The sequence below is a fragment of the Typopeltis vanoorti genome, chromosome 7, assembly GCF_054136105.1.
Source record: "Typopeltis vanoorti isolate ZY-2024b chromosome 7, IOZ_Tvanoo_1.0, whole genome shotgun sequence".
Classification (NCBI taxonomy): domain Eukaryota; kingdom Metazoa; phylum Arthropoda; class Arachnida; order Uropygi; family Thelyphonidae; genus Typopeltis; species Typopeltis vanoorti.
In genome coordinates, this window is record NC_143555.1 from 27273851 (window position 1) to 27286963 (window position 13113).

The 13113-nt window shown below is 35.5% G+C and overlaps 1 protein-coding gene across 2 annotated transcripts in view; it reads left to right on the plus strand.

Annotated features, from left to right (window-relative positions):
- The window catches only part of Epg5 (ectopic P-granules autophagy protein 5), a 923436-nt gene extending 921052 nt beyond the window's left edge, over positions 1–2384 (plus strand). For both annotated transcript variants that reach the window (XM_090395199.1, XM_090395200.1), the window contains exon 46: positions 1740–2384. In XM_090395199.1, the coding sequence (XP_090251325.1) occupies positions 1740–2127 (388 nt within the window). In that variant the 3' untranslated portion in view covers positions 2128–2384. The remainder of the gene's footprint in view (positions 1–1739) is intronic.
- Positions 2385–13113: the final 10729 nt, after the last annotated feature.

A 13113-nucleotide genomic window follows, 5' to 3' on the forward strand; every position in this document is an offset into this window, starting at 1 on the left:
AGTACTTCATCCTCATCCACGAGTTTCCTCATGTGGTGAAGAGATAGCAGTGAGTTCAATGTTGCATTATACCAGGTTTATAGCTTTTAGCAAAATTTCTACTCATTAGTTGAACAATCACTTCTGTATCAGTCACCTGCATACCATCTGCATTCAGTAGAGTTATTCTTTGAAATTCGTTCTTTCTTTTACTTGCAACATAACGATAGAATTCTTTAGGATTGTCTTTAACTTGCAGAGCCAGTTTCTTTTTTATATTCAGGTAGCGTTCTGTACAACACTTGTAACTCTTCTGGCCTGCTGCTCACTATAATCATAACTGACATCATCCTCATGCACAAGATATTCCTTCCACGTCATCTTTTTCTTATGAATCTCTTGCTTAATCAGATTACGCATTCATTTCAATCCTACTCAATTCATTCTTTGAACTCTCGACACACATTCTGATATTGCATTATTTAAGTGTTTTTTAAACACTTTACATGCACTGTCGATATCCTTCCCATCCAATAACTGATACCATGGCACAGAATCAGGATACCCCTCAGGTGGAAATAATTTCCTGCCTTGTAGTTCAGCATGTAACCTTTGTTGAATAGAACATTCATAAATTTAGCCACTTGCCAAGGGAGTACTGCATAATCACCACCAACTGGAGGCAGAATAGTTATGTCTTTACCTGACCCCCCCCCCTACTGTAATCAGATCTAACACTCTTTGACCTTGAGTTCTTACTGTCACATACTGCTTGAGGAAGTTGTCTCACAACAGCTCAATAAATTCAGTTTCATTCTTCTTGTGCAATTTCATAGCTACCCAATCAACATTTGAATAATTGAAGTGCACCATTATGATTACTCTTTTCCTGCCCATCGTATATTTTTGTTGATGCATTTCGTCGTCACTAGCAACTAATCCACCAGGTCTGTAACAATACCCCACTGTGTATTTAATCTTGTTAGATTCCACCTCACACCAGGTGGCTTCAAACTCACTGACACATGAAAAATTTTTATTAGTATTGCAGTCATACGTCTCAACTCTAACTGGATTCAAAACATTTGATATCAGCAGCAGTCTCACAATCTTTCTTCTTTACTCTTCAATTTTGATTTTTCATATCCTCTCTGATTGCATATTTCTCTCCTTTCAAATCATTTCTTCTGGTCATAACAATCATCACTTTCTTTTCAAACTTTTGGTAATAAACAGAAGTTGGTCCATAACTAGCTAATGTTATAATGAAAGGAGTTAAACTTCCTACAGTATCCCATTCACTTTGCTGGCTGTTATTAGAAATTTATTATCTGGCTTTATGCTTTATATATGTGTACAGAAACCAACACACCAGTACATTCTCATAGTCTTCATTCTATTCAGAGCCATTTTGAAACCATATCCATCATCGTTCCTCAAGATGTGTACTCTCTTCAGCTATATTGCAGTTCATCTTCACATACAAATCCTTATAGATCTGAAATGCATACCAACCATCTATACTTATATTTTCTTTTAGCACATTTTAACAATCTTCTTATCCATCAATAACTGCATCCTCTCAACACTATCATAAATGAACAATGTGCCTGTTGCTCTTTCCATCTCATTTGGTCCATAACGTTTTTATAGTTATTTGTAGTGGTTAGAAAGTGATTTGATGTTTGTAATGAGTAATTATTATTTTCATAAAAAATTTGCATTACTAATCAAGATTTTTTTTTTTTTTTTAAATGAAGATATAAATTTGTGTCTCTTGCTCTGGCAACCTTTCTGATGGCACAGATGCCTGAGGATGGCAGTCTACGCACAGGCAGACTTGATCCAGGACACATGACTAAGATAGAGCATTCAGGTGAAAATAAGAAAGGAAGTGTAAAACATATTAGACCATCACAACAGGCAGTACAAGCACTTTCAAATTTAGAAAGTCTGCAAAATAATAAGATCTATGCAATACTGAAGAGTAACATTGCAGATGCTATTACTTTTATATACAATCCTGAACATTCTCTTCCCAGCAGCAGAAAATTTTTAAAAGAAATAGCTGCTGGAGTATTCCACAGCTCTTACCTTGAAGTACTTAGTCATTCAATACAAACTGAACTTAATAAACAATGCACATAATTTGGATATTTGAATTAAAAATCGTTTTTATATAAAATGTGTGAATATTTGTATATATGTATATAGAAATATATATTTGTATTGTTGCTGTATCTTAAACTTCTTTTATTACTTTACAGTAGTAGTAAAGCATGGTTTTTCTTCCACTGTTTTGTAATTACAAAAAATGAATATTTATTTCACAAAATTTGTCAACTGTTATTTATATTCAAAAAAAAAATTCTCTTAAAATTTGTGAAAATAAATTTTTTTTTCAGTGTTGCTATGTTTGCAGTATTTATTCTCTTTTGTAATAATAATTAGATGGTAATTATAGTCCCATGATAGTTTTTGGTTGCTTGATTATTTCCTCGTTTTAACAGATAACAGAAAGAAGTAAATGGAAATATCCATATGAAATTTCTTATGCTCATCCTTTTTTTTTATAATGTGACCTGCACCTATAAAAGTTTGTGAACCTCTAGTATATTAATACTATGTGAGAACTAAGGACTTTTTAATTTAAAAAAAATTTTTTTTTTTTTACATAATCCTGAAACTCTTCTCTCTGAAATCATACACGTGGCTTTATCAAGCCACTTCAACCATCCACAAAATAGATTAATGTCTCACACCAAGAGATGAAGCTCATCTCCCACTTATATTCAACATCCATGCCTATAGCTTGTTGGTTGTAGAGTGCATAATAAATAATTTTAATGGGACATGTGTACTTCATCTACCCAACTTGTACAGTTTGAACTCTAATAGTGTAATCACATAATTCAGTTGCAACCAAGATACGAGCTAGTATATGCATGCTTTATGAATCATTATTTTGATTCATGAAGCATACATTTTTGGTATAAAATTCTGTATATTTTTTGTTATGTTCCAGTCCTACATTCATCCATTCCCACAGCCTTATCCCAAGCAACACTTGAAACACCTCTGATTCTTTCACCTTTAATTCTCCTAATTCTTGCCTCCTTTCTACATGTTAGATAGCATCATTCACACCACTATGATATACACTGATGAAGTGTTCATTAAATAATTCCATTATATCATTTGCTATGGTTACTCTGCTACCATAACTATTAACCTGCATAATTATTTTTCCTCTTGCTTGTCACATAGCAGAAAAATTCCCTTGGATTAATTTTGACCTGACTGGCCAATCTCCTTTCATATTCTACTTTTTCTTTGGGCAAGTTCCTGATCCTCACTTTATATTCTGTTTACTGCAAACTGTTTCTTGTACTTCCTCTATAACTTTTTTTATAACACTGCTTGCTCGATTTCACCATTCACCCATCTTGCTAATACTCTAATTATTCACTTAACTCTTGGTATGCAGTTTTGGATTACTTGTGTTAGATACTGCCTTATCATTTCTCATGCACTGTCAACATCTTTTCTACACAATTCATCAACCCAGTGTATTGCTGCTAGTTGAGTATGGAACTTTAATAATCGCCCACCTTATAGTTCCACATATATAGATCTTCTAGATAATAACCTTTTCGTGTTTGACTACCTTCCAAATCAATACCTCATGATCACTTTCACCAACAGGTGATAGTGTTGATACCCCATTCACGACCACATCCTGTGAGAATATCACCTAATCTAACACCTTGTGTTGCGTATATCACTTGCTACTTTAACTGGTAATTAGTTTACGGAATTAACAATGCATATAAAGTATATTAATTAAAGGTAACTTTAATGAATAACTTCTATATTTCGGCAACGTCACATTGCCATCTTCAGGAAAAAATCCAAAAAATACTAAAACCTGTAAACCACAACCCTCCTCCCCCCCTCCACAATAAAGATTACACCAAGTCTATCACCATCCCCTACATCCAGGGCACCTCTGAGAAAATAACCAATATCCTCAAAAAATATGACCTTACTTCCTGTTACAGACCATATAAAAAGTTGGCATCCCTTATCCGCTCTACCAAAGACCAACCACTTCCCCTAGACCTACCTGGTGTATACCAGGTCCCTTGCAGCTGCAAATTGTCCTACTTTGGCCAAACAGGCAGAACAACAAATATCAGGATTTCAGAACACCAAGACTACATCCGGTTTCACCAGTACAGCCGCTCTGGGCTGGCAGACCATGCCTTAGATACCCACCATAAAATTCATTGGAAGAAAACAAAAATAATTCATCGCAGCAAGTTTAAATACGAAAGATTATTCAAAGAATCTTCAGCAGCTCTAAAAAACGTTCCTAACCTCAACAAATTTGGGTGCATGAAACTGCCCAAAATTTGGGAGACTTTCATTATGAGAACTTCAGCCCAACTGCCAAGACTACCAAATTAGCCTGCAAGAGGGCACCATTAGGACTTTAGGAACAATATTAGTTTCTTGCTTTCTTCCTCATTTGCTTTGTGTTAGTTCCTGAGTGCACATACCATATCTTTATGTTCCTGAAGATGGCAATGTGACGTTGCCGAAATATAGAAGTTATTCATTAAAGTTACCTTTAATTAATATACTTTATATGCGTTGTTAATTCCGTAAACTAATTACCAGTTATGTCTAACCAACGTATAAGTCTTGCTACTTTAGAGAGTTATCCTGCAGAAACTCAGTAAATTTAGTCTCCTTGTTACTATACAGTATCTCCTTTCCGATCCACATTCTTATAATTAAAATCTCTCATTAGGATCATCTTCCTTTTACTTGCCCAACTAATTTGTTTAAGCACCTCCATAGCACAATTGGAAGAATGATGGTACATTGCGCCCTTCGATTGGAATAGGCCTAAGTTCGATTCTCGTCGCGACGGGAGGAATCTTTATCTGGACGATTTTCATTTGAAGGTGAGTTAGCCGATCTCATATGGAGGTAGCAGGTTTTTTCATCCCACATACAGACAAATCAGCCCTTCAGAACACACACAATTTACAGACATAGAATACCAGCTGTAGTGTTGGTTGAGGTGGGCGGTAGATGGCGTTGATGGAGACGATTCGTAGTAGCGGTTCGGTGTATCAGTTGAGACAGTTGTAGGTATCCTCCCGCAATGAGTCTTCGGATTCCTTGGAGGTGTCAGGAATAATAATAATAAAACATTTCACAATCAATACTCTCCACATTTCCTGGCCTATAGCATCCTATTAGATATACTATTCTGTTGATCTCAGTCACACCAGACAACTTCAAAATCTTCACACGTACTACTATTTTCCACTTTGACTCTCTTGAAGGACACAATTCCTCTGGTACTATTAACAGTACTCCACTTCATCTTCCTATTCTTTCAGAAAATTCTATATCCAACCATTTCAAGTCCTGACAGTATATCATCCTTAATCAGCCAAGTTTCACTTATACCAGTTATCTTTGGGCATACTGAATCAGTCAGTGCCACAAACTCAGTCCCTTTATTTCTGATACTCTGTACATTAGTATACAAGCATAACAATTCTCCACTCCTTGAGGCTATCCCATCAACACAATCACTCTTTACTCTCTCTGCTATAGGGTACTTCTTTGTTCTGACCATCCTCGTTTCCCAGATCAGCACTGATTTTCATTTATATTCTTATCATCCCTACCATTTTGCACTACATCACTTTGCTCTCACCTTTGTATCCATCATCTTCTCTCCTATAACCTGTTTCTCAACCTCTCTCTGACTCTAAGTGGTACTAATTTCGTATGAACCCTGTGTACTCTTAGAAAATAACAGCTGCTCCAAATGACCAATACTCAAATGTATTCAGCTTTGAACCATTCTAACTTCCCTTTGCAATCATTCCATACAATCACACACTCCACTTGACACAGTTCAGCCATCTTGTCATTCAGTATCATTGCTCTCTCATCAATTCACTACCGTCATATCTGGGCAGCAAACTAACCACTTTCCCAGTGACACTATTATCCTTCACTTCCTACAATAACTTCTTCAAATCCATTTCCATATTCTTTGTCTCACTATTCAAGTCCTTTGTGCCCATCACTTCTGCTAATTCCAATGCCCAGTCCTTCCTTCTGTGCAAAGTATCTGATATTCATTTTATTGTACCACCTGTAAAACATATCTTGTGCACTTTATTTTTTACTCCACCTTTAATGATTGAGTGACCATATAAAGCAACCCTATCATCCTTAGACATTTGCTCCTTCTTATTAGCTTCCTTGTCATTTATATTAGTTATGCTCTTCTGTTATTGCCGTCGCAACCATTTTCTGATTATTCCTGGTAACACAGTTCTCATTTTTGGAACGTCCTAGTCTTTCATCGCACTTCTCGCATATCATGATACGTTCCTTTTTATCGTTTGATCTAACACTCCGTAAATGTTTAACATTTTTGGATGTATACATAAATAACTGTCAAACAACCATTTTCTGATTATTCCTGGTAACACAGTTCTCATTTTTGGAACGTCCTAGTCTTTCATCGCACTTCTCGCATATCATAATACGTTCCTTTTTATCGTTTGATCTAACACTCCGTAAATGTTTAACATTTTTGGATGTATACATAAATAACTGTCACATCTTATCCACTGCAAAAAGTTCAGGAAAAAACTCGATTTCCGAGTTGAGACATTCATCGCTGCTGACGTACACCTCTTTGCTATCACTGCTGCCATTTCTGTAATATTAATGAAAATAACAACAGAAGCCAACACTAGTAAAATGATAATACCATAGTACAATTATATACCCATGGCTATCACAAAAGCACTATTATACAAATTGCACAATATAATTTAGGGAAAAAACACTGTAACACCATTCATATATACTGCTAATATTTTTCAGATATGAAAAGCACATTTGAAATAACTCTGGAAAAGTAAATTATCTCAAATACAAATTAGTTATAGAAATCATTGCATTCCTCACCATTTTTGTGGACAAACATTTGTGATGTTACTGGCCTCCCAGTGATGATATAAATCATTTTCATCCTTTATTTGTTTACACATCTCTACTTGCCTAATTTTTCTTTCAACCTTTGTTTGAACCAGTTTTACTTTTCTGTTCCTCAAATTACTGTCAATAAGATTTAGCATCCTACTTCCATTTTATAACTATTCAGGGCAACCCATGGACATCTGGAAAGAGAAAACCTGGTTATAGTTATTCACTGCTTTAGTAAGATTGGTAGTCTTCAGTGATTCAGATAGGCAACACATCAAGGTCATAGGATGTAGTGTTGGGTTTGTCCTCCTTTATTTAATTAAACACCCATTAGAAGAATACCCATTATAGTAATGCTGCAAAACTCCAAACATTTGTAAGGTCATAATAACAAAATGGAATCTGCTTAATGTTCCCAGTGAGGAAATTTACTCTGAACTATCAGTCATTTTCATTTACATGGAGATGGGTCTTATTCCAAACAGAAATGCTATCCTTCAGCTGCCTTGTTAGTCCTGTGGAAATTTTTCCAGGTTTTTCTTTGTCTAGTTCCAGAGATAGTTACTCTTTGGCATAGCCATGTTGGGTTTTTCCTCCTTTAAACTCAGGTTTTGCAATGTGTTGCTCAAAAAATTAACCGTAGAATTCACACAATTTGAGACATAATATATATTTACATGTTGAAATGGTAACAAGAGGTTTTTGTCTGCCATAATCCCTTCCCCTGAAAGTAGATTCATTGATAGTCTCCAGTTCAGCTCTCTCAGTGATGGCCAAAGGCTGGAGGACATTTGTTTATTAATCTTCAAAAAGTAGGGCTAAAGAAACTGCATACTTTGAATGCCACTGGAAGAATAATAGGCCTTTCAACCTTTGTTGAGGTTTCATCAGCAGGTGATGCTGATGCAGTGATACCATTAATGCAAAGTCATTGGCCTCTGTATTCAAGTAGCCTAGTCGTGATTATGCTTCATGCACCAACTGTTTGCTTACACTTGGATAAAGGATCTATCGACAATCTAATTTATTAGCACAATAATTTGTGCCACTTTTTTTTTTTTTTTTATAATCAAGTGAAAGATCGTTCTACGGCTGTCTCTAATCCAGAGTGTTTTAACAGGAAGATACATCTCTTCACTACTAGTATGAGGGTGGTCTGAAAAATCTTTCCCTCGACCATAAATGGCAATACTATCGGCACGATTTTTTTTTTTTTTCTAAATTGGTACATCTGTCATAAGCATCCATGTGAAATTGCAAGTCATTCTATCAAGTAGTTTGTTTTGTACAGTTGTCTGAAGCAAAAGCGTTGTCTGTATATCTCTTGAAATGGATAAAATTGAGTATCATGTTATAAAATTCTTTGTAAAAGAAGGTTTAAATACCACAGGAAATTCATTCGAAGTTCATAAAAGTTTATGGGCATTCTTCTCCTTCGTTTACGACAATTAAGAAATGGGCTGCCGACTTTAAACGTGGCCGTACCAGCCTTGAAGATGATCCACGTGAAGGACGTCCAAAAAGTGTAACAACACTAGAAATCATTGATGAAGTGCACTATATGGTATTGGACGACCGGCGAGTCAGAGTGCATGAAATTGCTGAGACTATAGCATTTCAAAAGAACATGTAGGGTATATTTTGCATGAAGAATTGCAATTGAAAAAGCTTTGCGCAAGATGGGTGCCGCTCTTGCTCACAGCAGGTCAAAAACACACTCGCATGAAAATCTCTGAACAATGCTTAGAGCATTTTAACAAGAATAAAACTAATTTTGTGCGTCGATTTGTTACTATGAATGAGACTTCAAAAAAAAAATCAGCTAACGCCTTTTTATTCCCGTATATACGGGAGTAGGCGAGGCCATTTAGCCCTATCTAACTTTTGGAGACTGAGTGGGCAGTTCAATCTCCACTGGTACCCAATCAGAGACAGGTGGCCCAAGGCTATCACTAATTAAGCGGTACGCAGTGAAGAGAGACGGCTCAAATGTGCCGCCATCTCGTGGTCTCTAACCCTAACACAATATATTTAATGTCTGAAATAATGTGGGTTCTACGGTCGATTTTCTTGAGTTTACAGGACGAAAAACCCGAGTTTCCGGGAGGAAAAACCTGCTTGCCCGTGCCAGAGATCGACTAACTCGGGAACCGGTCGAAAAAAGGCTTAGAAAAATTTCCTCTAGTCGCCGACTAGACTCGAAACCAAGACTTCCTTCGTGCGGCCTAGCGCGGTGGTGTGTAAACGCCACATCCACTGAGCTACACAGGCTCGTTGAATGAGACTTGGATTCACTATTACACACCAGCAGTTAAAACATTGGAAGAAACCGGTTGTTCAGCACCAAACAAGACAAAGTCGGTTCCATCAGCAGGAAAGGTCATGAAATCGGTGTTTTGGAAAATGCTAAACGAATTGTGTTTATTAATTATCTTCAAAAAGGTAAAACAATAACGGGGAATATTCCGATATTTTAACTAGACGACGAAAAACTTCATGAGAAAAGACACGGTTTGAAAAAAATCATCTTCCATGAACGTGTTAAGGGAGATTATGTTGAAAATAAAAATAATTTTGAAATTATAAATTCTTTTTTCATTGTTAGGCCGGGAACTTTTCAGACCACCCTCGTATATCAGTTGGGATGGTGCACTTGGATAAATAGCATTCTCCCAGCCATCTGTCAATATAATTTATCACTCCACATCACAGACAAGACCGTACTGCTCTACATATAGGGATCCCGGCGTCCCGATATGTTTAGTTCGGGACACTAAATAGCCCGGATCTTTTAGAATATAAAAATATTAACATTTCTAATAAGAATAAGTACAAGGCGTAATATTTTTGGGTGCTTTTAAAAATGTATGTTTACAAAACAAAGCAGAGACACATTTATTTTGTAGTCGGTGAATTACCAGAATGTTAGAATTTTCGGAAAACGATTTAGTTCCATACATTTCATTCAGCCGAAGAAAAGAATGTTAGAATGAGGGAGACAGTCGCCCAACTGTATGTTTAATTAATCGCAACCAAGGCGTATATTTCGTTCGTCTGGTCTGCCGTAAATTTTTAGCAATCTTTTGTCTCAAGCTTAGTTCGCATAGCGTACGATATCCGACGGTCCGAAATGTTTCTCATTGGTCGACATGTTTTTAAATATTAACGGGCCACGATAGTTCATTTTCTTTCACCCAATGAGCTGAATGAGAATTCGTTATGGAGAAATGAAAGGAATCGCTTGCAACTGGACACAGTTAAATCTATTATGCTTGTTAAAACCCATTACCGAAACATGTCATGTTCCGAGTTTTTCGGTATAGTATCTAAGAATCGACAACTCTTGCACAAAATCCATTCTTCAACCAAATATAATAATGATTCTGCAAGTAGCAGTAAAATGGGACAGGCAACGACCAGCTGTAATCTACAAGAAGAGGCAAAATAAGGAAAAGAGGAGGTGTATATTAAAAATTAATTATAAATTTGTTTTTTAAATTAAATTACTAATTAAACTCTTTGAGTTTCTTATTCGGCTAAGAAACAATATGGGATGTAATATCCCTTAACTTAAATTAAATTTATTTATTTTTCATATAATTTCAGATGTTATGCATCTACACAATACGCATAAGGCTCGTGTTGTTTATATTTTATATTGTGTTTACATTGTAGTACCATTTTTATTGACTATATTAACATTTTATATCTTTATTCTATGTCTTTATATTTCATATACTTATTGTTTAATTTAAGTGTTACGTATTTAAATATTATCATCTGTGTTTAAGTGTTATTAGAATTCTATTTATTTGACGTATGTATAAACATTTATGTTATATACATTAATAAATCAAATTCATATAAATTTTTAATTTTTTTTTATTTTAAAATACATAATGTTAAGGAATAAAATTTATTTCTCTTAACCCTTAATTCTACAAAATTTATTTTGTCCCGGTTTTTTGTTTTCAAAAATGGATCCCTATCTACATAGAATCTTACTTCTAGTATTCATCTCTGTAGATGCAGAACTAATAATTGTTTCTACATTGGAGACATGATTTTTGTACTGTATTCAAATATTTTTGTGTTCTAGTATTAATTTTCTAAATCTGCCTATTTGTTTTGCAGCTGAGATCGATAGCACCCTGACATTTCCATCAGCTGATATTATGGGAGGTTTATTTTTTATTTTTATTTTTTTTTATCGATATGAAAAACAGACAGAAATGGATATAGGATCTTCTGATAACATCTATTTCAAAGTCGAATTAACGCTTCTGGAAAGATGGACTCAGCCTTTGGGTTTTTTTTTTTTTTTTTATCATTATCTGAAAGGAATAAAAATGCAAATTACGTTTGTATAGTGAGTACTTGGCTCACACATTGCAGGCTGATTAGCTGTGTATTTCATACTTATGCGCACAATGTGTTTTTAGGGCGTTTGTGTCTTGAAGATATATTCGTCGTAGTCCACTGCCTGGCGGAAATGGGTTAGAGCAGTGGTTTCCAAACTTTTCCACTGCGCCCAAAGTTAGAACACAGGCCTACCTAATAGTTGCAGTGCGCAATTGGCGCTGTTATTTCAGTGAAAATATTGGAATATTTTTCTGCGCACGGTTTGGGAACCACTGGGTTAGAGTGAATGGCTGCATTCGCAAAAAAAAGTTTGCAGCTCTTTCACGTAGGAAGGTTACAATATCTGGGATATCAGCTTCTCTGTGAAGCTATCCATTCTTCCTGAATTACGGAGCATTGAACGCCATACTGATACACTTCTTTCGTATGTTTTTTTTTTTTTCAGGCCTCCATTTATATGGGTCAGATCATCGTTTTGCATAAGAACAGCTTGATTTCCATGCGTAGTCGACTGCGTCTGTTCAGTAACTGGTAAAGTCTTTGGATCACAACATACACAACCTATTAGTCTCTCCAAAAACAACTCGGCAAATGAACCCACTTGTCAACATTATGGCGGCAAGAGATTCCCTGAAAGATAAACTACAAGACACCTCCATAGAAAAAAATAATAATATATATATATATATGTATCCACTTAAAGTAAACTAAGCTCAACAGCTGATCTTGACACTACATGATGTATAAAATATTTTTCCAGAAGACAAAATGGACAGTGGCCATCCATATTTCTCAAAATTAGTTCAGAAATGCAAGCCAGACGAAGATAATTCATCCTCCAATCTCTTTGAAACTAGATAAGACTACGAAGGCAAAAGAATATGAAAATTCTTACAGTGGAACTGTCTTATATGGCACCAAAACAGCAATGATTATCAACGTTCTGTGGAAATGCAAACCGCTTTCTTTCTGTGTACAGGAAATATGTTTTAAACCTAGCCAGGACCCACCTTATGGCATTTCACCGTTATGCATAAAGACAGAACTAGAGGTCCTACTTATGGTGGAATTGTTATCCTACTGGGCAACCATACACCTTTCTAGTGTGTCTAGCTTAATACTGCTCTAGAAGCAGTTTGCCTGTCCATAGGATTACTTGACTAATATGTTCCATTTGTTCTAATGGCAATTCCTAAAGCATCATCTCAATTTCTACTCTATCCAAAACTGGTAAAACTCTGAGTGTCAATCAAAAAAGACTAAGATAAGCCATGGGGTATATTTAAAAAAAAAAACTGCTACATAAAATCTCATATCTTATGAGCATGCTTGGGCCAAAGTGTATTATAGTAGAAGTCATAATGAAAAACAGTCTTGGATCTAATTTACAACCAGTGCAATAATACAGAAAATGAAGAGTAGTTATAGAATATACCAACGCATAGCAATGTACTCCAGGTGATTGCAAACACCTTCGAAGAAAGTTTTATTGAAATCTCAGCAACAGCTTCGTATTTGGATGAATATTTGATGTTTAAAAAATAACAAACAGTTTGCTCAACTTTTCTTACAACCATACAATCAACCGTTTGCTAAAGTAAGAATTATAAATAGCTCTTTGTACAGAAAACTTATACAGAGGAAAAGATATCAAGTTCGTGTCAGTTATCATTTTCATCCCAAAACCAGGAAAGGATCCAACACATGCAATTAATTACCGACCTATTGCTCTAGCCAGCT